The sequence below is a fragment of the Centroberyx gerrardi genome, chromosome 16, assembly GCF_048128805.1.
Source record: "Centroberyx gerrardi isolate f3 chromosome 16, fCenGer3.hap1.cur.20231027, whole genome shotgun sequence".
NCBI lineage: Eukaryota > Metazoa > Chordata > Actinopteri > Beryciformes > Berycidae > Centroberyx > Centroberyx gerrardi.
Genome location: NC_136012.1, coordinates 659,673 through 686,286, shown reverse-complemented (window position 1 = coordinate 686,286; position 26,614 = coordinate 659,673). Strand labels below are relative to the sequence as shown.

The window sequence follows — 26,614 nt, the reverse complement described above, 5'->3', positions numbered from 1 at the left end:
TCATTTTCTTCCTCTTGAGGATCCTCTTTTTAGACAAAACGGTAAAATGAACTTCATTTTGTAGGCCACAGAGGAAAGGATGAAATTAAATTTTCTGGAGAACCTGACTCCAACAGACACTGGTGTACTGGGGTGTATGTGTGTGTGTGTGTGTGTGTGTGTGGGGGGGGGGGGGTGCAAATGTTTCAGCAGTAGATGGCGCCAGGGGACCAACTAACTGTTGAACTATTGAATGGGGGAAACATGGTACAGTACAGTAGGTTTGACTCTAAATATACAGTATGTCCACGACACTGCTGTCCAACGAATCTGTGCTGCACAGAGCCAATGTTACTAAATAACTCCACGTCCATTATAGAAAATGTGCATGGACACTAATCAGCAGGTGGCTGATATTCATGTAATTTAACTATTATCAATGAGTTTACATTAGTAGCCTACATTTCAAGGAACATTGTATCAGCCAGAATTATATTTCAGGGAGTGATAGACAGAGTAAAATGTCGTTTTTACAGGTGAAACTAGGCGATTTCTTGTTGATGTTTTTATCCATTTAGTGAACAGCAGTGACGTCTGCTTGAACCACAGGAAAAAACAGAGCGCGTTCCCGATGTGATCCTGTGCGCATTCCCTGTGGCTAATGCTGCCTTCAGTGCGCCTTATAAATTTCTACTTAAGACCTCGTCGGTCGTAAATATGATTTGTCAGCGCATTCAAATACGTCTTGGTTGGGAATAACATCAAAACGGACGCTGTAGTTAAGGTAGCCTGTTATTTTGTCGTGTCGCAACAGGACGAACAAGAGAAAATACACGCCAGTTATGCAAATGATACTTTAGTTTAATCAATCTAATAACTAAAAGTCGTTGTATAATACATCACTTTTCCAACTATCAGTTATGACAGGGTGCAACTCGGGCGTCATAGATCATCCATTCTTTGCCATTCCTATTTACTACCTTGGATCGTTCTTGCGTTAATTAAGTCGTAATTCCATCATTTCAGACAGCACGTGAAGGCAGCATAAGATAGCTAACGTTAGCTAATCGCTTCCAACGGAAACCAGCAGAGAGAAAGGCTAGTGAAGACAAGATGGCGGAGTGAGTGGGTTGCGCTTTGTAAAGACGGCTGCGACCCTTGAAGTTCGTCAAAAACGCTCTTAAAGGACGAAAGAGTCTAAATAAGTAACTAACATCGGACGTGTGATAAAAAAAAGGGCTGCTGTTGCCCCTCAACACGGAGGAGGTTCGGACATTTTTCCGCGGTGGTCCTTGCGATAACGTTAGCTTGATGCTAGCTAGGTTTGGCTAGCTGCTACTTCGAGGTACTGGATGATTGTCAAAGGCCATCGGCTTATTCGGATTTATTTTCGGACCAGTATATAGTTAATTAGACGGGCTATTTCATGTTCCCCGCGGTGGTGTTATTTTAACGAAGACATTTTGTACTTTCTCGTGAATAAAGCGAGTAACTAAGGAGAAAGCTATTTTCCAGCTTGCTTGCTAGCTAACGACAATATTGTTAGAAATAGCTAGCCCTCAATTGCCTTGGTCGTCCAACTAGCACAGGACTCTGTATGTTCTGCTAACATTTGGGCCAGATTGTCCCACAGAGAATTTCCTTAAGTGAATCGGGTGGAGATCGGGATTCGGTGGATATTATGGCGAGCAGCAGTGGCTCCAAAGCCGAATTTATAGTCGGTGGAAAATACAAGCTTGTCAGAAAAATTGGATCGGGATCTTTCGGTGACATATATCTGGCCATCAACATCACAAATGGAGAGGTATTGAACTGAAATATACAGTTGTCTTTGTCATTGTAGCGAAGTTGCAATTTCCCTATGTAACACGATGGTGGCTGACTCAGAAAGAATTATCTGAGCCAGCTAAGTTAGCTATTCAGCTGACTAGGTTAACGAGTTTCTCGCGATCAATTTGTTGTCCTAATACTGCTACACTACACATATATTGTCCCTATCCAATTGACAACACATGCAAATAATGTTTAGCTGATGATTATTTGGTAACATGTATGGACGTTTATTCCTAAGAACCAGATTCCAAGGTAACTGGTGCAGTGTTGACTGTCCCTTAAAAATATAACCAATTATGTGTCTGTGGTTTTCAGGAGGTAGCAGTAAAGTTGGAATCACAGAAAGCCAGACATCCACAGTTATTATACGAAAGCAAGCTGTACAAAATCCTACAAGGAGGCGTTGGGATTCCACATATAAGGTAAAAAAAAAAACATCTATGCATTTTCGTTGTGTCGTGTGTATTGTCAATATAGAGAGTGATGTCACAAGCCGTCTTCTATATTGTCTTGTTTTATCTACATCGTCAGTGTAATGGTTTATGTGCCTTGGTAAATAAAGACAGCTGTAGTAAGTGCTCGTCTATCTATGGCAGCCACCTCGATGGCATTAGCCCTGCTAATCTGCCTACCCAGTCTATTCTGGTATCTCTCTCTACCACCGCTAAAAAAAAAAAAAAACGTTCATCTTTACACTTTCCATCACTTTTCGTTTCTCTGGTAGTAAACGTCGTGTGTAAGCTCAAGTTGTGCACTGTTCGCCGTCAGATAGCAGTAGCAAGGGCTCAGGGAAAAGCTACTGTGTAGTTGGAAATGGCCGCTCCTCTTTTGTTGTGTTTGCTCCCAACATGTCTTCCTCTGCCCTGTTAGAAAATGGCGGCGGCGGAGCACAGCAGCGAAAACAACTCTCTAGGCCCCGCGTTAGTAGTAGGCTCTCCCTGTGTGACTTCAGCCTTATCACGGAGTCTGATGTATCCGTCTAACATCCATATGTTAAAAGTGTATTTTGTTGTGTTGGAGTAATTGCGGAGAGTGGCGAGCACTGCTGAGTAGCCTTTGACATACAGAGAACCTTGTAACGCACTAGAGACACTGTTATCACCACACTATGTTATTGGCATCATGTAATAGTTTTTGGTGCTGGGTAGCTTGATTGGCCTCAATATAAGGCTGCAATTGATTTGAATCTTAAGTCTGACTGCAGCCCATTCAAAACCTTGGAGGAAATGTTGACAACATACCATAAAAGTTCTGATATGATAGCTTTTTCTTTGAATATGTACATGACAATTATATGTGAAAGTAGGTTAGACATTCAGAAGTTAAGTTTCACGGTTAAAATCAACTTTGAAGGTCTTAGAAACAAAATTCCATGTCCAAGTCCACTCTTCACCCTCCTGCAACCACAAACCAGCAATTCCAAAATTCAAAGTAAAAGTAATATGCGCAAATAGATGCATGAGCACATAGATGAAACACTGTTTGGTTTAAATAACTGAGCATGTAAGCAGGCTTTTCACAGGCTGTTAAGGCTATGGTATGAAGGTAACATTTTGAGGGAATGTAGATAAGAGAATATTTCCCTCAGTAGGGAGAGGATTTGACAACTGGGACAATGTGGCTGACAGTGACTTATACAGAACAGCTTTGTTGTTCAATCTTGGATGGTGACATTAACACCTGGGAGAAATAGAGGAGAATGTTATTAGTGGTATTAAAAATATTATTATTATGCACAGACAAAATGCCCTTGGACCCCAGACCGGACATAGTTGTGATATGGATATTTGACACTGTGTTTGTCAGAAAAAACACTACAGTGGATTGGTTTAGTTTAGGATTAGTATCCTTGTAGTTGTGATGAAGACTGATATCAGTGTAGTGACTAGTAGTGGACAAGATTGCTGACCAGAAATAAAAGCAACTCAGTATACTAATCTCTGTTAATACGCGGGACCCACACAGCAAGCTTTCCACCTGGGCTGATCTGTGTTCAAGTGCAAAACAACAAGTTCAACAATGTATGGATTTAGAGTGCAGTAATAAGTTTGGAATAGAGCACACACAAAACAGGGAAGTAGAGCAGGACAGAATAAGGAAGTAGAGCGAACAATGAGAATATAGCCATAGTGGAGTCACCCGCTCTGGTCAAAATACTGTCATATTTTGTAGTATGTGCTAGCACGTAGGCTGTTTACCCATACTGCATTTGGAAATATTGAAATTAGTGAAGTTTGATTTATTTAACCCTAAGACTACTGAAATAACAAGATGTTGTGCTGTTTTCTGTGGCGTCTGGACAATATTAAATGAAGTGAGAGTATAAAACTACCCGTACTGCTGTGCAACATAAGCGATGGTGAAATTCATGAATCACAGAAAATGTGATTGTATGTAGAGTACTATAGCATTGTGTACAATGCATTTTTGCCCATAGTGAATTATCGGCGGGAGCATGGAGAAGGGATTTCACTGCCATAGAGACCTAGTTTTAGTCAGCGAAAAATCTTTATATTTCTTTTCCAGGATATAATTGTAACAAATTTATTTTGCAAACTTTAATGTACTCAGTTTTAAATCGCCTGTTTCCCTCATGTGGTAAGCCTGCCTTAGGTGGTGTTGAATTGTGTAACTTGTTGCAAACACTTTAAAACATCAGTGAAGCCACATTGCTGAATGGGCCAGTGTGGGTAATGGCTGATATTGGCTCCATGAGGTCGGCTCCAGAAATCCTGATGGCACCATGTCCATGGCTGGGTGTATGAGGTCAGATGTGTTCATCAGAGCAGCTGGTTGGTGATCAGCAGTAAAGCAGAGTTTCATGTTGGACAGAACTGACCACGACAATATCTACTCATTAAGTTAAATTCAAATGTAACAGGTATGTGTAAGCCACTGCTGGTCCAGTCTTATAGAGGTTCAGTGTGTCACTGAGCAGCTGGAAGTTTGATGAGCACTGAACCACAGCTGTAACCAGATTTGGGGAGATGGCACCTATTATTATTTTCTAAGTTGCTTTGCTTTACGTCTGTGGTTTTCAGCCATGTGCCGTCGTGACCCAAGAGTCTGCAGTCTTTCATTCCAACCAAGCACTACAGCAGCTGATTCCACTGATTAACACACCTTCAACCAGAGAGGAGGAACTAATCAGCACATTGAGCTGCTGCAGTGTTTGGTTGGAATGAAAACCTGCAGACTCTTGGGTCACAATGGCATTTGGTTGAAAACTACTGCTTCATGTCGTGGGCAGATTTACAAATCCTAAGGAATTCTGTCGTGAGTCACTTGAGTCAATTGATTAATCATTGTAGTCATTAATCAAGTAAAATACCAAACTGGTTAAAGCTTCACAAATGCTAAGATTAGCTTGCTTTTCTCCATTTCATATCATTATAAAATGAATACTTTGGGTTCATTTTGGCTGCTGGTCAGACAAGCAAGCAATTTAAGACATCACTTTGGGCTCTGGCAACTTGTGATGAGCATTTGTCATTATATTTTACATTATACTAAATTATTAATCAGTTAATCTAAAAAAATAATTGTTAATAAAAATACTTAGTTGCAATCTTAGCGTCAACTAGGCTAAAGGCCTGAATTGTAAATTGAGACTGGCCATCCAATACTGTCTAGTCATCATTGAAGCTGGCCAGATTAGGCGTGCTAGTTATACAACATGTTGAAAGCTGCTATCTGGCACATACACAATCCCTTGGTGATCACATTGCAGCATTTGTCTGGATTCCACTTGTCAAAATCAAATGTTTGATATATCTTGTATTGGGACTATCTAGCCACTGCGTAGTCAGCACCATCTTGACTGGGATGGCCAAATACACAATAGTGGTTGGGGGAAATACCTGTAGATTGATATAATAATCACAATTCTGCCTTTTGCAATTCTGCATTGTAGCGCAACATTCAAAGATGAATCTTAGATCAATTGTCTGTAATATTAATGTGCTGTTTTTGCTGGCGTCTTGTGTGCGTTTTAATCCTATGGTGACAGTGTTAAATATGGAGTTGTCAGAGAGAAGCAGGAGCACTGTTTACATCCTGTTAGCCAAGCCTGCTATGCTACTTTTTTAATACCAGCGAGGAAACTGAGAAACATGTGATTTGGTCAGCATGTAGACTGATTCAGGCTCCTGTGTGATTCCAGAGAAGACAGAACCTGAAGAGCCTCCCAGTGTAACAAGGTGTGCCATACAAAGCTCAAGTACTTTAGGGGATACTGTGAACATGAGTAACATTCATTGCATGTTGTTGCCTAGAATCTAGGAAAACTAACTTTGCTGCTTGCAACCCCAGGACACAGAAAACTTCACCTATTTGCACATAGAGACTAATGAATTCAGTGTTTCCTCAAGGATTTTTTTTAGCAGCGGGGGGGAAAGGGTTTTGTTGAACCTGGGTGGTGGGGGCGCGTAGTACACCGGTGGTCGGGGTGAATATCAATAGGTAATTAAAAAATATGAAATAAAGTGACACTTGACTGCAAAACAAACTTTAGAACATATTTAATGACATATTTACAACAACATATTTATTCATACATAATGCCTCTTTGACCCACTACTTACAGAGGGCACTGTATATTAGCCTCAGTGGCAAAATTTGCAGCCTGATGTTTACAGCCTAATCTATCTAACTTAACGTTAGCTAGTTAAATCTACCTTTCTCTCTCTTCTACCTTTCTCTCTCTCCCTCTCGCCTCGGCCGGGTGTCGCCTCTTCCTGTATCTGTCGTTTCAAATTAAAAGCCCTCTGCAGAGTTGTGTAATTGCGACTTCATGACATTTCATAAAATTCTGAAGCAGCGACGGCAATAATTTTGCAGCGGCGGGCCGCCACTGCAAGATGTATATAACAGAAACTCTGGAATTTGAAAGCCTGCTTCATCTCATAAGATTTCACAACAAACCAGAGTATTTATGCTACCACTTGCAGTCAACAGGCGCAGATTTTTCTCTGGAATCAGAAAAAATCAGGAGTTACTATGCAAGACTGAAAAAGTATGGAACTTTATATTGTATAATATCCAGGTCTTCAAACGATGGGAAATGTACAACATCTGGAAAATTCTGGTAAAATATTTTTAGTTTCTGACGACATGTTTTACATCGACCACCCGTAATTTCATATATTGTGATGTTGATGTTGGGAAGAATAACCTAACCAGCTGTTGGTAGATTCACAATTTTATTAGGCATATTTGTTTTTTTTAGAAATTAACATCTGCCTGGTTAGCTGTTAAAGTGGCTGACGGAGAGATAAACCATACATACCACAGTCAGAATATACCAGCATTTGGCTGGTGTTGATTTCCTACCCTGCTCTATATCTGGCTAACAGCCCTAACACTCACACACCCTGACTACTGGCACATGGCTGGTTGGAGACAATGGCTGCCACTAAGGCACGGTGGCTTGGTTGAAACCTGAACTCAGAACACACACACACTACTTTTACACATGAAACTTGCTTTGTGTTAGGTAACTCCTGTCATGGATATACGTGGGTAGGTGTGTGTGTGTGCGCGTGTTGGATGCCGCTTGCGAATTTTACACTTTGAGGCCATTGCATAATCCTTTGACTGGCTACTTGTTTTTCTTTTGATAGTAGGCACTAGGAATTGAGTCTTAACAGTAGGCTATGTAAAACTACCGTCACCATGTCTGTTTGGAGGCAGTGTTTAAAAAAATTAGGAAACATGGCCACAAACATATTTTGGGTCTAACCCATAGTTTGAGAAACTCTACCTTATTGCCAAGACAGTCTATTACAGTTGTTGTTGTTATGATGGATCTATAGTACTAACCTTTAAACCCTGACTGCGATCCAAATTTCCCCTTATGGGACACAAAATATCGATTGAAGATGAGAAACCCAGTCGTGTTGCACTGAAGTCCCTGTTTGGCTCTGATGCTGCCGGTTGTTGAGCAAAAACTGTTGTTCTTTTTCAGTTTTATTGTAATGCGAGATAAGAATGTCCCATTTTGGTCTTAGTGGTGGTAATGCTGCTTTTATGTGGCTGCTCGGTCCTGTCGGAGCTTGTCCAACCTGTTGATCCTGCTGCTGCTCCTCCACTCCAACACATCGTCCTCTAGCATATAGTCTCACCTACCTTTCTTGCATTCTTTCTTGCATTCTTGTTCTCTTTCTTTCTCCACATTGGCTCATCCCTGTCAGTGTGGTTTGAGGAACTTTGGGCCCAACAGTGAACTAAATTAAATTTTATCTAGAATGAAACACCTGTGGTTGTAGTCTTAAGTGTAGTGTAGTCTAAATGCACCTTAAAACAGTGTTTTTGTCATGCAGGCTGGAGCTTCCTATAACTCACTCAACATGTCAGACTCACATGTATGTTTATCTGTAACACATTGACCAAACAATGATTTCCCTGTTTGAGTTAGAAAGGGCTTTTGATGTGTTTTAGGCTTTGTCTCTGCTGTTTGGTAATAGCATAATCAAGGTACATTGGTGCCATTTCTACCGACCAAAGTACAAGTTGAAATTGAGCACGTGCTGATTAGCGTTGCAGAGTTTCCCAGTGCTGAAAATGTTCCCTAATCTGAGAAATGGGACTGTCCGACAGTTTCCCCAAAACTACTGTTCCATTTTTGTTGTCACATTTAGTACCATCAGCTAGCATGAAATCTACACAAACTGAAATCTAGGTAAAAACATTAATTTTCATGCAGATTAAGTTTTCACTAATATTATACTTGGGCTGGTGCCAGTACCAATGTCAAAAGTTTGGTATTTTGACAATACTTTTTGTGTAGGACTTAACAAAAAGTTTTGTTATGGCCAGATTTGTAACTCCTTTGTTTTTGCTCGTCACAGGTTTCATCTGTGGCCTTATTTTAAACATCCAGCGTAATTAATTTGAGGAAGAAAGCTGAACCAGTTTCAGACAACTGTTGCTCTGTCCGGTTGTTCTCCCTCAGTTTTTAATGCTATACTGGTGGTCTGCTCTTCTGCCTCTTATTAATCTACTAAATCTATATTTCACAGTACAGGTTGTCCTTTACTACCATTTTAGGAGCACATGGTCCTGAAAAAGGAATTCTATCTGGGAACTTGAAAAGGGGCACATGTGCATAGGCCTCTGACTGGATAGTTTCTCTTACCACAGCAACAGTGACATCACTGTGTGGTTTGTTGGTTACCGCGGTTTTGAAGGCTGAATAAGAACGCGGTTTCCTTTGCCCAAAGACTGTTCCATGTAGCAACTGATTGCATTGTATTCAGCCTGAGCCTAAAACAAATGCGGCACCTTGCTGACATTTTGATCCGGTGTACAGACACAATATCAGTACATGTCCTATGACGTATCATAAAGCAAAGCAAACCTTTTTACATAATTTGTTGGGGGGGGCAGAGAAAGAAAAACTGCACTCATTACTTTCTCATGGTTCTGCTTTACGCTAGCAACTATCTGTAGTTCAGTTGCCTTGCCAGCCAACTTTATCTCACACACACACGCACAGACACACAGAGCCTAGAGCATTGCAGGTTGTGGTTCCTGTTTTGGGGTGGTTGCAGCAGTACAGTTGGCCATGTGGTAGTCATTATCTCACCTCTCAGTCTGAACCTGTAAATTCAGCTCTGAGAAAAAACAAAATGGCAGTGTTCTGATGCTTAGCCTATCACTTGCGGTCAAAACTATTTGGTTCTATAATGTTTCAGTTTTCACATGGCAGCCGCCTGAAGTGCCTTATTGTTGTAGTTATTATTGTAATAGATTTTTAAGAATGTAGATTGGAATGGGAATGTCTGTTCTATCCTAACCCTAACCTGCTATGACTCCACTTTTAGGGTGTTCAAGTGCCTCATATCTTAAATCCGGCTCAGAAAACCTTTTTTGTGGAACATAATGAGGATTGGTTTGCTGAAGCCTGCGATTCATGTTCTGCCTTTGTGGAATGAGTGCCAAATCCATCCACTTAAAGCAAAGAAGTCTCAATAGCTCCCCATGCCTCCTGCTTTAATTTTATTTTCTCTGTCATGAATTGCTATCATCATCAGGTGGAAGAGAGTAGGTTGCTTGGCCTACACCATTCTCCGTCCCCAACTGAATTGTCATTAGAAGGGACTCCAAGTGGCTGTAGATGGCAGCTGTGCTGTCCAGCACAAGTCATCTGCCTGGTGTGAGGGGAAAAGAATTCTGTCAAGTCAGTCCACCCACGCTGCTCACCACTATCCTACCAAGCTACCGCACACTTTTACATGGTGCCACTGATGCATAAAGGCTGCACATGTTGGTGCCTGTGTGTGAATTCCACACTGTCAGAGTATATGGGCATGGTGTTGTGAAGCATTATTTCAGGGAGGCGTGCATGTACAGTACATGGGTGGAATGGTTCAAATGCTTATTTTATTCTTTCATTCACAGTTGGGTATGTTTTGGTACCATACAATGTTGAATGTACACAGCTAACCAATGCAGAAAACACAGTCAACTGAAGCCAGGACACTCAACAATTATGCCGCTTTTCCACCGCATGGTACCGGCTCGACTTGACTCGACTCTACTCGCCTTTTTTGGTTTTCCATTGGGCAAGTACCAGGTACCAGGTACCATATTACCTGGTACCTGGTACTTTTTTTGATAGCACCTCCCTCGAGGTTCCAAGTGAGCTGAGGCGATACCAAAAGGTGATGTGAAAACACTGCAGACTACTGATTGGTCAGGGAGAATCGTCACGGGACATATATGCTAACGTTAGCTACCAGGTTGCGTCACCTTTGAGCAACCAGAGAGCAGTCTTTTGTCTTTCCTTCAGCGTCTTCTGAAATAAAATCTGTCTCCTTGCTGTGACTAACAGCCACATACCGAGAATCAAGAACACCATCCCTTCGATATCCTCCATTGTTGCTGTGTGTGTCGCGTTTCATGCGGCGTCGCTATGACGACCAGTTTTAGGGGGGGGCACATTGAGGGGGTACTATCTGCAGTGGAAAACCAAGTGGTCTCCCCACCCCCACTGTCCTTTCCAAGCCCTGAGCTACATGTAGCGGAGGCAGCAGTCCAAAGATGTCTGTCAGCAGTGTTGAAGTAACTGTTTGTCAGGAAGCTACAGGTTACCTAGCAACAGATGCTACCGCGTAACGGTGTGGTGACCTCAGCAGGTCTGCCAACATGAATTCACACCAACATGGCTGCTTTACATTTTACCATTGAAATATCTCAGCCTTCTACAAATGTGCAACACTGTCCTGCCATGACTTCTCCTAGACCCACTTTCTGCACGGACCAGTTGGTTAAGCAGTTCAGATCAAACGCTTGCTGTCTGGTTAGGAAGCTGTTCAGACTAGACGACAGCACAAAGATGAATGTCACAGGGTTGTGCCGATGGACGATGCCATTTTCTATTGACAAAAACTGATAGCCATCGATGATGGTTGATACATCGTGATGTGAAAGACGATAGTTCTAGTAGATGTACATTTGAGATAGTGTATTAATGGGCAAGTAATAGCTGTTGTATACAGACGCGTAAACCAAGTGGCCAAAAATATTTTTTTCCAACTCATTTTCAGTGGTACCATATTGACTTTCTAAAATGTCTTTGTCACACAGACTCCCAGACCAGTCATCTTGTCTTTTGAAATCCCATGATACTCGTGTGAAGATAGGTGTCTACGACATAGCAATGACATAGCAGAAGTATAACATGCCCTTTATGGTGACCAGATGCCCCTGTTTTCTGTGGATAGTCCGCAGGTTTAGTACTTTGTCCCCGGCAGGAACTTTCCCCAGATTCCCCCTCTCTGGATGGTATTATGTTTTTTACCGGAGGTCTGGTGATTGTCATTTTTACCTCAGGACTACAGGGATTTTATCACGCGTGACTGTATGGATGGGATTAATATTGCAGGACAATGTTGGTAATGTAATCTAGTATCATTTGTCAGATTCCAGAATGTGCCTACTGTGCAAAGTATTTGTAATTTCTGAATCACATAGCATTAGGGGTGTAAAGGTACACAAATATCACGGTTCGGTACGTACCTCGGTTTTGAAGTCACGGTTCGGTTCGTTTTCGGTACAGTAAGGGGAAAAAATGCAAAACATAAAATTGCTTGTCGTTTATAAAATTTTAAATGAAACATAATAAAAAATAAAATATATAAAAATAAAATAGAATAAAAAATAGAATACTGCTGCAAACTACTACTAAATTCTCCAATAAATAAAATATTCTCAAATAAATGAAACAAAATATAATAAGAAATATATAAAATATAATAAAAAATATAAATAACTAGAATAACCTTCTTAGGAAATATAAATAACTAGAATAATCTTCTTAGGAAATGAACTTTTCCACATTGACTAAAGTGCAGCATTTGTTATTGCTTTGGCCCGATCTGAATTACCAGTGAAAGGCTGTTTAAATGACGAAGGGAGCAGCGTTTGCACTACGCTCGTTTTTTTCCTTGCAGCAGTGATATTCACATTCGCGTGGTGCCGTTTCAAATGAGTTATCAAGTTTTGACGTGTTGCCAGAAACATACCCGATCACTACTGAACAAAGGAGACCTTAACGGTAAGGGAGGGTCTTCAAGCTCTGGCTTATCGTTAGCATTGGCCATGACGTTTGCTAGCCAGAGGCTAGGCTAGGCTAGGCTAAGCTAAGTGTGCTGTCTGTGTAGTGCGCTCAAAGTGCGAGGCGGAGACTAAACAAACTTCCGGTCCGCCACTTAATATGTTCGTGTGGGAACTCGGATTTGAAGTATGTTCCGCACGCAAAACAAGCCTACTAAGATTGCATTCGGTACACATCTGCACCGTACCTAAAGTCCTGTACCGAAACGGTCTGGTACGAATACGTGTACCGTTACACCCCTACATAGCATCAATACTGACGATACAGGGCTCAAAATATGTACTAACCCTAAACCCCGGTGGCCCGACAGTACGTTTACAACCCCCCTCGGCCAGTTGTTGTTCTGGTCCAACCTGCCAACTTTTGAACAGTCTCTCTCTGCGTTGTCCTGCCCCAACATACTGTTTGAACCAGAAATACGTTGAATTACACAAGCAAGAAGACACCATAGAAATGTTGTTTTCTTGTGACTTAAACGTCTCATCCCGATGTGGTCCTTAAAGTCGAGATGAAACAGCATTTCGAGAGTATCTAACTTCCGTATCGTGACCTATTTCCGAGTGAAACAGGAAAGACAGGCGGGACATAACGTTGGGAGGAATTTGATTTAAACGTTGAAAAGTGGGTCTGTCATAACATCCGAAGACACACCGAAGTACCATGCTGTTGCTAGCTAGCTAACTAATGAATCTTAGCCTCTTAGCTCTGTGCGCTAAAAGTTGAAGATTGATTGATGGGTGGATGTCATGATATTATTGGTTGAAATTGGTTATGGGCATGCTTATGTAAGCACACGGCATATTTCGTTTTACAGGAAGAAAACATGATTGAATTTTGATATAAGAACACAAAGAAATTGATTTTTTGTATTTTTTTTGGCATATATTGTTAAATAGGTGCACAATATGACCGGGGATGTGATTTAAAAGGGTTAAAAAGGCATTTTTCATTTCATCTCGACTTTAACTAGCTGCAGCTAACCTGTTGTATTTTCACAGTTCAGCTTCTGTTGGCGTAACGATAGCCAAGTGATGAACTTCTCTTTTTCCTTCTCCCAATGCGGTGGAGAAGGATGGAAGAGTTTATCAGTAGTGGCTGAAGCCCACCTCTGCTGTGTGTCTTGGCTCTTTTTAGAATCAGAGGTCTGTTTGGTTTTAAGAGAAAAAGGGAAAACAGTGCTGTGCTACACATAGTTGGACCATGATTGGCCCTCCAGTCTTTAAAGTAGTTTTTTGATGTAGTGGGTCTGGAGTAGTAACAGGTGTGTTTTGTTTTTTGTTTTGTGTTTTGTTTTTTTTCAGTCTCAGTTGATCTCCATTTTATATGGTTGGTTGACGTGGCTGACAGGAGGATTACCAAATTCATCAGCCACTTTTACCTGCCAAACAGAATTGTTGTGCTGCTATTGACCAACTCGTCTCCATAGTGCTCCCAATAATACTGTGTCTTCTTGTCATGCCAGGTGGTATGGCCAGGAGAAGGACTATAACGTCCTAGTCATGGACCTGCTGGGACCCAGTCTGGAGGACTTGTTCAACTTCTGTTCTCGTCGCTTCACCATGAAGACGGTCCTTATGCTTGCAGACCAGGTAACACACACACACAGACACACACACACACACACACAGATCCTCCCTCAGGTAAAGACAAATGTAATGCATATTAGGGATGGGCATGAGTACTTGAGTACTCGATTTGGACATCAGTATTCGTTCAACGGTTCAACGTATAGAGTACTTGCTTTTTTTTTTTGCTTTGTAAAAAAAACATATGTATATAATAAATATAAACGTAAATTTACCCTGTTCTATATTAAAAGTTTACATTTTTTGGACGGGACTGCTAGCAAAAATGATAGATCTGCGCACGCATGTTAACTTTGAATTTATGGTTTAATAGGCTAATTGAAGCCTGGTTGTTCAATAAATGAATTTCAAATTGCACTTGTTTTCTGTTGTTGGCCAATTTACATAAATGTGAAAGCATTAGATAGTAATAGATATTCTTACAAGCCTATAGCCTACGAAATTAACTGTTTAGTGTTAGCCAAACTTTGGTTCCGCTTGTGTGTTTCCAGTCGGACACGGACCCCTACCCGCATTTTCGCTTGAGTGTTAATTTCGGACCATATTCTTACGTTAGTTTTTTTTTTGCGAGTACTCTATAATAATTTAATGTGAGTACTCGAATATTGAAATTACTTAAAATGCCCATCCCTAATACATATGCACAGATATAACTTATAAACTTATATACACTTATAAAATGAAGCTTCCCTGCTAGTTAAAAGATTAGAAAGCATTTTGGTATGTCTTGTTGAGGTCAGACTAGTAGTGGCCTGCTACAGTGGAGGAATGGGGCCAGTGAGTGAATGGGTGGTGGTAATGAAGCTGGTTCACTAACATGTAGGTACATCCTTGACTTAACTTGAACTTAAACGTCTGTATTGGAAATTTGACCCATTTACAAATCTGTCATTTGTCTTAAATTACTTATGGTTTATTTATTTATTTTTCTCAAATAACACATTTTTAATTGTATCCTTTCTATCTCCAGATGATCAGCAGAATTGAGTATGTACACACAAAGAACTTCATCCACAGAGACATCAAACCAGACAACTTCCTCATGGGCATCGGACGTCACTGTAACAAGGTAAGACCCATTCAGACAATTACAAGCCTATACATAGGTATAGATTGTCCTAGGTCTATACAGAGCTATTGAAAGATTGGTGGTTGTTTTTCAGGGGCAGCCAATTTAACTCCATAGTCCTGTTCCATGGCTGTTGCTAAGTAATCTGATCTTTATAATGTTAGTAATCTCACCATGGTGATGGCACAGATCCACACTTATTGGCTCTAGAGAAGATTCTCTGTTAATAGCTCTGATTTGGCCTATACCATGTCCAAGTCCAAGACCATGGATATATATTACTGCATTCACATGAAAACCTTGTAACGGTTGCTTTTTTAAAACTTCAATTGAATTTTTGCATGGACTTTCCAGTGAATGTCATTACCCTATTGACACAGGAAACGTTTTCAACATCTGTTTTCTAATTAAAAAAAAAAAATACAAATACAAAAATGTGTAATGTCTTCATTCGTTGAAAGCTGATCTTTGTAAGGTTTTCATGAACCGTGACATGTTACAATGTCTTTGGTATGGTTCCATAGCCAGAATGGACTACTCGTAGACTGTGGAGCCTCTTCATTACTCCAAATCAGCACATTTCACATGTCAAAAATTAATTTATTACAATAGAAATATATAGCATAAATAAGCCATTGGGATTTATTTTTTTCACAGTTTTATGCTTTTTAGTGAGGGAGGAGACCAGAAGCCTCTCCACCCAGCTTAAACATAGCAGACATGATATTAGCATGATATTGTACATCCCAAACACGCCTAAACGCATTAAATTCATTGTTAAAGTTTCTGGTTGTGGAGAATAATTCTAGAGGTACTGAAGAGCCATATGTGCTGTTCCATGTCTTTGGACAAATCGGCCAGTAATGGCTTTGTAATGGTTTAAGGACACAGCATTTTTTATTTTTTTTTATTTTTTTTTCCACATCAGTGGAATTATGTTGAGGCCTGAAAATTAGGGCTAGGGTCAGTTCAGTTAAATTATTTTGAAAATGGAAACGGAAACAGTTTTCCAATGACAGAGCATTCATTCTCATTCATTATTTTGCATTTATTCATGATTCCTTAGGTTTTATAAGACAGCTTTCTCATGCAAATTTTTTTTTTTTCAATATTTAAATGAAAATCTAAATCTTCTTCCTGAATTGATAGAATTTAAGCCAGAGTTGTTGAAAATGACACCTGCTTATTGTGTCAGCTGGTTTGCGTGTTACTAATGGCTTGTACTGATCACACAACTGAATGTACATCCCAATGCATATAAAGGTTCTTTGTCTCTTCTGACTAATAATGATAAATAAATTAAAAAAACAATCTTTCACCCGCCAGACTGATGAAGCTTGAAGGTTTTATATTTTGTTTTAATTCTATTCTTGAGAGTCCACTAGATACATTCAAAAATAAGTAGCACAGATTGATTAGAGTAGAACAATGAAATGTAATTTTCGAAATTCTTGCTGGACAAATGGCGCGTTCATGTCATATTGGAGGACATATTTACTGTAACGACGAGGTGCCGACTGGGAAAGACAGTTTAGGTCAGCCTCCTAGTGCTAATTACAAGTAGGACATGTGGGAATGTTTTTGTAGACTTTGATATCTCCCACTTAGTGTCACAAATTGGAAGTGTGTCAATACAAGCGGCATATGTGGCAGTGAATCCACCAATGTCGACAATCCAAGATAATTAAAAACAAAATTTACCAGTGTATGCACACTAATACAATCAACGCTACTTACACAAAGCAAGCAATATCTGCTGCAAGTTGTTTATGGTTTATTTTAAATGAATACCTAATAATGATTTTGAATGTGTGCGTTGCAAACAGTTAAACACATGAAAGCCTCCAAGTTGTAGTAACAAGATGCCATCCTGTTCTTCCACTTCTTCAGATATGACGTGAACGTGGCAAAACCGAATTCAAAGCCTTTTGTGCTAGTAAGAGTTTAAGGCTGAAGTTTTTGATCTGTCACTCTTAAAATGGGATAGCCAATATTAATAAAAATACCATGGAGGCATTAAAACACTTCTGATTACAAGACTAAGATCTGACTGTCAAATTAACATGATCGTAGTGAAACAGCTGTTTTCAGACGTCAGTTGTTTTCAGACTACTGTACAGGTACCAAATAAGAAACAGGCTAGTATTGTAGGTCCTCTGTCAGAAGCAGGGGATGGTGGTCCCATTTTGGTACAAATAATTAAATGAATCCCTCTTTATAACTCTAGGTTTTTGTGGAAAATGAGAGGGGGAACAAAAATATAACTCCCTACCATCCCCCTTGTTAAATTATGACAAATTGCCCCCTCATCTTAAGGAAATTCATTGAAGTAACCAAGGGGTTCCAAGACAGTCTAACCCAGTTTCTGTGTACCTGGGCTCTTTCTAAAGACATCTCTCCTGCATGCTGGACAATAATCACATTGATTCTCTCCCTAACCACAGAACACCAAAACCATTCAAGAGGTTTTGTTTCCTGGTGATTGTTTACATTTGTTTTATCTGGTCAGAGGTGTGTATGATCAAGTTGCCTGAAAATAACACTGTATATTCTGTACCTCCCTATTCTGAGCCCTTGCAGACAGGCAACATTTGGCTAAGTTAAAGCATGAGATGTATGTTTGAACCACCACCAAAATATGGCATCTACTGCACATCAGGCATAGAGCCAGAACCCAACCAGAGCTGAAGTCAAGTCAGATCCTCCTCCATTGGGGTTTCCTGCTTATTGAAGCTGTTGAAGTGAGCAGCCTTGCTCAAGCCTGGCTTCTATTACTGGCACTGCTGTCTAGCTCAGTGTGTCTGTTTATGGCAGCCAAAAGCTTATTTATTTACTCACAGGCTTTCCACTGGTCATTAAATTTCTGGAATATCATGGAATTTTGAGAGGTTTATTCTAGACAGGGTAAGTCAGGGAATTTAATAAATTATCTGGGGAAGTCGGGCAATATCGTGGAATTTTACAGATGTGTCATTTTACAGGAATATAGCGGAGTGTATTTTCCAACTTGTTTCATACATTCATTGCACAAGATTTTTCAGCCAAATTGGAATGGAAACCAGACTGAAAAGCAATATTAATAAACCAGGTAGGAAGAACAAGACAACAAGACATTTTTAGATCATGGAACACTCCAACTTACTTAGACATAAACATGGAATACCACTGATTCATTAGATTTTGGAGAAATTGTGCAAATAGTAAAGTCCTCAGATGATCTTGATATTGTGTATCGCAATATTTAGGTGCGATATTGTATATTGCAATATTTTGGCGGAACACCATTACAATATTACATTTTGGATATCGCCCAAGCCTAATTTATACATCAAGGCAAAGTGTAGAGGGCGCAGAATTGTGTCTTTGGGATGTTGTGTGTACGTTTGTAGATGCAGCAAATCCAGGTGGGTTGTTATTGAATGATGGGACCAGAATATCAGCCATATTGGCCTGAAAGCAAATTGATGCATGTCATTCAGTGCATTCAGGTATTTACTGGCTTTTGCATTGAGAGAGTTGAGGTTGCTGCACTCAGTTCCAGCCTACCCGCTCCGGTCAAACTTACACTTAAGTAATCAATGATTGTGCAAACCATTGTATGTATGTGCAAGGTAATCAGAAAAGACACAGTTTCAAAGTACTTGAAAGTGCTGTCACTGTTAAACTGTCTACCACCAGTTCTGAGCAGTGCTGTGCTTTGGAAACTTGGTGCTGCGTGTGTGTTTGTTTTTATGTGCACCTTCATCAGTCTCCTTTTTAGATAAAAACTAAAGCTGCGTCTGCGCTTCTTGATGGATGAAATGTTTTAGCCTAATTTTAGATTCACCAAAAATATTTTTTTTAACACTACCAGCCACAGAACAATGCTCACCATGGTTAAGAATACCTTTTTTAAAAACAAAACACTGAAAGCAAAAACTTTAATGCCTCTTGTAAGCATATATACATTGACTTGGACAACAAAATAATGATTACAGGCATCATCAAAAAATGGGTTCTGTTTTCCAAAATAATTTTACATTTATTAACCTATATTGCTTGTGTTTCGCAGAGACATTACATGTCAGTTATAAAACACTTGACATTCTTCCAAGTCTAGAAAAGTTTCATGACCCTTGTACAGCAGGCCTTGTTTGTACAAGGTACAAACAACCATTGATAATGGATCATCTGTCAGAAATACATGGGCAAATCAACACACTAAACATTTTACTTTTTGCAGATCCCAGGATCCTGCAGGACACAGATTTCTTTTGAGGGATAGGAATGTATAGGGCAGCATGCTAGTTGGTAATAGACCAACATGTTGTCCATTTTGCACTTGACAGGTGTTAAGTGTTGTTCATGAAATATGATCACTTCAGTAGCGAAACAAAGTGTGGAAATCGTGACTGTTGAAGTTTAGACATGACCAACTTTTCTGGGCCGACAAGCTTGCTGACCATCTGCACATTTTCTCTGATAGCTCAGCTCTATAGGAAAGTAATGGACTTCTGGTGACTTGTTGGTCCTTAGTATTTTTGGCTGTTTTTTTTTTGTTTTGTTTTGTTTAGAGATTCTCAAGAGCTTTACTGCTACTGCAGCATCCTTTTTAGGGAATGGCTTTGGAAGTGTTTTGGATTACTATTGTGTTTAACCCTAGTGGTGTTGGTAGTCATTCGTAGTCAGTGATTGACTAGGTACTTCTCTGATGCACACTGTCATCAAGATCTCCACTCTGTGCTGCTGCTAGTGTTTTACCAAAAAACCCAGCCAGGTCTGTGAAATTTTGATTAACCATTTTCCCTGAGAGAAAAAAAACAACTTGCCAAACCAATGTTTTGTTTTCTAAAGCTATTAAAAAATGTAAATGATGTCTAACAAAGGCTAGTATGTTTTAGAATGGCAGAGCTGGGGTAGCTCTGTTCAAATCTGCTGCCAGTCCTCCATGGGACCCACTGGTCTCTCAGCAGGTAATCAGTTTCTTTGGAATCTTCTTGGGGATCTTTCATCCTCTCTGGCAGATGAACAAATTTGCCCAAATTGGGGAAAATCGCAGGTTAGCAGACCTTTTACAAAGCATGCTCACCCAGTGACTCTTTTGCACTTCCCGCTGTTTACATGCGGTACCCTTTTTTCCCTTTCCTACGCACCATATTTACAACATAGTTTCAAAATAAATTGTTTCGACCTGAAATTTCATTACTAAGGAAAACAGAGCAACCTCACTGCCCACTAAGTCAGTTTAGCATGTGTATCCTGAGGCTAGATAAGATTGTGAAACTGGAAGCAGAATATGGCAACATATTGTTGGCATTAAGATGCCAACAGACACAAATGATGAGAAGTGGTGCGTTACAGCAAGCTAATGATGAGGAGACACAGGACCAAAGAAAAAAAGAGATTTCAGTGAGAAGTGACGGCATGACAAGCAAGGCAAGATGCGTGACTGGGTAGTTTCTGAACCCATGTATTGCTTCCACTGTCGACTATGCATTTGCTTATGTTATCATTTGCTTATCATATTTAGCCTCACACATTGATTTTAAAAAGTGGCTGGTAGAATTTAGGAATCTACCAGTCACAGTTGCTAGTGGATTGAGAAGTTAATTTCCCACCCTGGCCACATCACACATTCAAAAGCAGAAGGTCATTGAATTAAATGCATTTTTTACTTTGTCGCGATGTGAATGATAGCAGAACGGAATAAACACAAAGGAAGAAACTGAAAATAATATTCCATCTTTGGTATTATTTACAGTTATTTTTTATTTATCTACCTTAGTTGTAAAGTAAGCTTGACAAATGATTTAAAAGCAGCAGCATCAGCCAGAAGTTATTTGGAGAGCTCACATTCGTATTTTGTGGAGACACCTTTTCCTGAAAGTGGGACTGCTGTGCAGGTATCTACTGTATGCCCAGTATCCTATCCTATCTTGTTTTGTACTCAAGTATTTCTCAGTCCATCTCTGATCCAGTACATGTGCATATTAATGTGTTGGTTTATAAAATACAAACTAATGGGCTCTGCAATACACCAGGCATTATTTCATAAGTCACTGTTATCAGGTAGGACAGCATAGTTAGATTGGGGTAGGCAATTGGACATCAGAGCAGAGTCCATCTGATTAAAGGAGATTGCCACCCATTTTAAGAATTCACATGTTATTCCTGTGCCCCAGGATAGTTCAGTGAATGTTTGTGAACTTGCACTACTCTTTCCTAAAGCTAGACATCAGAGAGAGAACCCTTGAATTTGTGATGTCATAAAACCAGGGGCTGCTCCATAGACAGTGAATGGGGCACTGACTATGTGGAGCCATAAGAGTAGTTGTCACACGAAAATGAAATTCATATTGTAGCATTGCTAACCAGAATTTAAACCTCACTCGGGTGCAAGAACTCGTACAAAAATCTTATGAGTCAACAAAGTCAATGCGCCATTCATTGTTATGAAGCAGTGTCAGATTTTAAATCCCAGTGAAATACAAATTCAAGGGTTAGTTCTCCAGTTTCTAGCTTTAGGAAAAATTATGCATGTTCAAAAGTATTGACTGAACAGTCCTGCGGCACAGGAATAATGTGAAATCTTAAAATAGATGGCATCCCCCTTTAAATTGGGCATCAATGTTAAACGGCCAATTACTCAAATGTGCAGTTGGTCCACTGCCCACCGTCCTCTATCAATCCAACTGTAGCAGAGATTTGGCCACCATTACCTTGTCAATTGGTATGTTGTGAGAAATACGTTTTTCAGGTCTGTCATAAGGCAGATGAGCTCTGCTTTGGTTGTCCTTTTGGTTAAAAACAAATGAACTTCAAATTTTGAGATAAATTTAAAACTATTCAGGTGCCTAATACAGTCTACTTCATAACTTATGGTAGTAGGTAATCTATATAAGCCCTGCCCTCTCTATTCTGATAGTGGTGGACAAAGGACACCCATGGGCTCTCTCCCTCCCCCTGTCCCCAATCTCTCCTCTTCCTCCTGGTCTTTTTCTGAGCCGTGGTGTTGCCTGTCTGCACTGGCCTTCATTGCTGCTGTCTGTCAGACATGAACTTCAACTCTCAACAACTCCACGTCTATGGAGGCAAACTAAGACTACAGATACACAAAAGCAGATTATTTTGGCTCTTTGTGGCACAGGTTTGATCTTTCTTTGGTTGTCCAGACAGAAAAATCATATTCCATGTGGTTTCTGCTAGATCCAACAGCCAGGAAGATCATATCTGTGCCACAAGGATTTTAAAACCAGATCTATTGTGCCTGTGTAGATCCAGCTTTGGATGTACAGAAAGAGGCGCTTATCCTAGATGTACAGCAGAATTAGTTGTATCAAAGGGAGTCAACCTTGAGGGTACAACCAGAAGTGCTCGTTGTACTCATGCTAACTGTGACTTAAGATGGATAGAGGCTGTGTTGTTGTTGACCCCTGCCCCTCTACTGTCTGCTCTAGTGTTTAGACTCGTCAGTGGGGAAGAGGAAACGAAGCTTGGCTGTTAGCTCTGCTCAGGATCCATCTTTCTCAGGATTAAACCAGGTGTGACCTTTACCACAACACCAGTTGCCTCACAACAGCAGTTGTCGCTTTGCTACCATACCTAACTACACTGGTTCAGACTTACCCAAACCACCAGCAGCCACCTTGCCCTCATAATACCAATTTATACCTGCATCCAGTGTGCACTTTATCATGATGGGAGAGAAAAGCATCCTTGTCCTCAACTTTCCTCCTAAAATGTCTAGTTGACTAGGGGAATTCCATTATTCATATTTAGCTGCAACAAGAGGGATGTCAATTCCTTTAATCCTTGCTGAAATGGCTTCCTGCCTACATTAAAGGACAGTTTCTGTCTCTTTCATGTGCTCTTTGAGCTGAGAGTGGTCTGAGCACCAGGTGAATCTGGAATGCATGGTTTGGTTCTGTGGTAGCTGCTTTATATACATAAGCAAAAAATATAGCTAAAACCAAAGCTTGTCACAGGGCCTTCACAGGGGCCAAGCAACACTGACGTTAAGACTCAGCAATGTGACACACACAACTGATGAAATTGTAGTAGTGAATACAGAAGCAACAAGTAACCTGCTACTGAGATCATAGAGTATAATTTTTATAAAACACGTATTGGTTTTACAAAAGTTCTTATACTGACTGCTGGCTTGCTAACTTTTGCAATAAAGAAATCATTTTAGAGTTGTCAGAGACTTCAGTTGATCCTTCAAGCCATTGAATGGAACTAGTGAGCCAGTTGGATAGCTGGATAGCTATCTACAAAAAAGATGTTGGTTAGCACTAACAAGATTATGGACATGGAAACACACCAGACACATAGACATGACCATCCGATTGTTTTTACTGAACTGTCATTTGCCTGAAATTTAGCAATACTAATTTATAACATAAACAGTAAGCTGAAAAGTTGAAATGAACACTCAGAGATGACAGTATTACAGATGGTTGGTCAGCAGTTAGCTAACTCACTCTTACCATAAAGCCAATGTAACAGCATTAGCCAGCTGACTGACAGATGGCACAGGGACCGGAACCAACCTGGCTCATGGGAAACGATAGTAGTCTACTCAGAAATGTATATTGTAAATGTATAATGTATATTTAAAGTCAGTGGTTTGGGATTTTTTCTATTTCAAGCTAAAGGATGATGTTATCTGAAATTTAAGATGTGCGGGTTTGGACCTTATGACTCCCATTCATTTATCCAGTTTCCCCTGGTTCTTAAGACTGTTCTCAGGCCAAAGAGCAATGTGAATATCACATTGTATACGAGGAATTATCCTTTAACTTCTGCTGCTGCTGCTTCTGCTGCCCCAAACATGGATTTATTAGATTTTTCTTTGTTTAGACCTAAGTGTTTATCAGATTTTTTTTATTTATTATTTATTTATTTATTTATTTTTTTACCTTTTTGCTTTGAAGTTTTTTATTATAATTTTGCTGGTGTGGTGCATGGTGAATTGGTGAAACTGTGCTACATCAAAGCACACATTGACAATTGTAAATACAGCTTTTTTAACCAGCCTAATTTCCACCAAGACAGGATTGAATGCCTCTGTCCATTGTCGGTCTAAAATTGGCAGCAAGAGGGCATTTCAAATGCAGATGGGTAGACATTGCTGTTTTGCAGCTAGCATAAATTAACAAGTAATGAGTAACCGGACAAATCTAAAAGATAGAGGACTGAGCAGTACCGTGTACTTCTAAGGTGTTGTGGGGAGTAGGTGCACTTAATGTGGTCACATTTGGAGTTCAGCGTTTTAATAGCATGTACAGAAAAGGAATTTCCACATATTGTGCACAGTTACAGTATAATGTTCTGTCATCACATTGCATTTGTTTCCTTATTTGTTATGTAGGACAGATCATTTAATGTGTGAGACTCAAGTTTGTCTACAGCATTTCTCTATAATGATGGTTAGAGGTAGGGATGAGGGAACCCAGGATTCACTTCTGTCCCTTATTCCCATAAATAGTTTTTTAATAGTAGTGTTGTCACATGTTTGTTTTGGCTTAATAGCACTACTAGCACCAGTCTGCCCGAGGTTTTTATTTTGAAATGAAACCACAACAACAAAAAACAATAAAATATTAAAAATTAACCACTTTTAAATTGCTTAAAGTGGAATAACATAATTATTAAAATAATTTTCTTTTTTTTTTCCATCGTAAAACCATTTACAGTTTTGTGATGCGGTGGAACTGAAGCTATGAGAGCTTTCCATAGGACATATTTTGCTGATGTGCATATGCCCTGCTCACATAACAAAATGGTGCACATATGATTATCTAAAGTCATCTGGAGTATGATTTACTGGTAAAGTGTATGACATATTTATTGTAAAATGTTTTTACAAGTTCATGCGGTTTTATGTAGGTTGACAGTGATTTAAAACATCACAAAATAACGTGCCAGTTCTGGAAAAATTCTAGACTAGTACCTTGTTTCGAACCGTGTACTTTGGTAGTTTTTCAGCAGCAGTACTCGGTTTGAACTGACTGAACCACCAGAACAGCCGAGTGTAGAGGTGTGTTCTCTGGCCTCTCTGAATACTCTTTTCTTTATTTACACCAGTAAAACATGGCTTTTCACAAGATCTGCCTTGGCAAAGACCTTCTAGCCCTGGGCTGACTACCAGAGGGTAGACACGACTTTTTAGGAAGTAAACAACTGGATAGGCCGATGTAGGACAACCAGCGGTGAATGCAGTGCACTCATGTCATGCTCTTGTCCTGTGATACTCCTGTCATTTTTAAACACAAACGCTTTGGCTGGCTAGAATCTGTGGGATTTTTTCAGGCACTTGTCTGGAGTGAAGAACTAGAGGGAAACCATAATTGTCCATAATTGTTTCAGAGTCAGAATAAAAGTATGGGATAAAGACAGACATGGAGCAAGACAGTGTTTGGAAGTGCAGGGTCTGAAAACAAAAGCCAGAATACTGGTTGTGTGGATGAGCAGCTATCATACAGGCATGGCCAGCTTACCAGTGCTGATCTTACTACCCTGGGTCTGGATGCTGTGCCTATGCAAGCACTGGCTTCCATGATTGACTGACAGGCTTTTGGATCCCCAGTTTGTGTGAAAATTGGCTGCTCTTTTGTGTCTCTTTGAAAATGTTTGTTATAGTGGGGACTGTAGCCTTGCCTTGTTGTTGGTGGCCTGTCATTTGAGATTTATTTAGAGACGAGGGGCCCAAAAGAACTAGTGTGCCTGGTTTGGCCATGATTTAGTTATTAGTGTTTTGAATGTAGCTTTGTCATGATTTAGTTACCATTTGGGTTTTGAATATAGCTTTTTATTGCACAATTGAGTATGTAGTTGCCCAGGTGTGTTTGCTACCTTGTGTATATCGTGCGGTGGAATGTGTTACTTTTGCTGGCGTCCTGCAGGAATCTCAAAAAAGCAGTTCAATCCTAATAGACAAGCATTTTTTTAATGTTTTGCAAGGCTTTATCAATGGATTGACTTGACCCCAAGGTCATAACACGTTTCCCTTGTGAGAAAATGTTGGTTGTTACAACAGCTAAAACATGGCAAAACTGGCCAAAACTATTATGCAAGCACAGGCTAAAGTTATTGATTTATGAACAGCCTTTTTTAACCCGGTGACCTTAAAGCTGCACTAGGCAACTTCGCACATTGGCGGCTCCAAATGGCGAGAGGTAACTGTTTGAAAAATTTGAACTTCATTACCCAGAAATCCTGTAAGGTGATGTTAATAAACTGCCACAGCTCCAGCCGGTCTGTGATGCTTTACACCAAAGGATACCAAAGGGACAACAGGCAAAAGATCTAACGTTGATGACTCCAGCTTTCTCTGGATGGAGCACTCGCTGGCTACTGTTTAGGAGACAATTTTGTTCGATCGGATGCAATTCGTCACTTCCTGTATGGAGATAATTTCTCCCATGTGACTATAGTGACACCCAAATTTAGAGTAGAGTGAATCTACGATGTCTCAATTAGTAGGCATGGGAAGCTCTTCTCTGTTGTAGCCACACTTTATGCAGATTTACATAAAAATCATGTCAA

General features: G+C 40.0%; 1 protein-coding gene across 2 annotated transcripts in view; it reads left to right on the top strand.

Moving 5' to 3' along the window:
- Positions 1-765: 765 nt before the first annotated feature.
- csnk1a1 (casein kinase 1, alpha 1) overlaps positions 766-26,614 on the top strand; it is a 41,612-nt gene continuing 15,763 nt past the window's right edge. The window contains exons 1-4 of one of the 2 annotated variants that reach the window (XM_071915799.2): positions 766-1,783; positions 2,128-2,234; positions 13,893-14,019; positions 14,987-15,085. In XM_071915799.2, coding sequence (XP_071771900.1) covers positions 1,661-1,783; positions 2,128-2,234; positions 13,893-14,019; positions 14,987-15,085 — 456 coding nt within the window. In that variant the 5' untranslated portion in view covers positions 766-1,660. The remainder of the gene's footprint in view (positions 1,784-2,127; positions 2,235-13,892; positions 14,020-14,986; positions 15,086-26,614) is intronic. The other variant, XM_078288999.1, reaches the window with a different exon arrangement.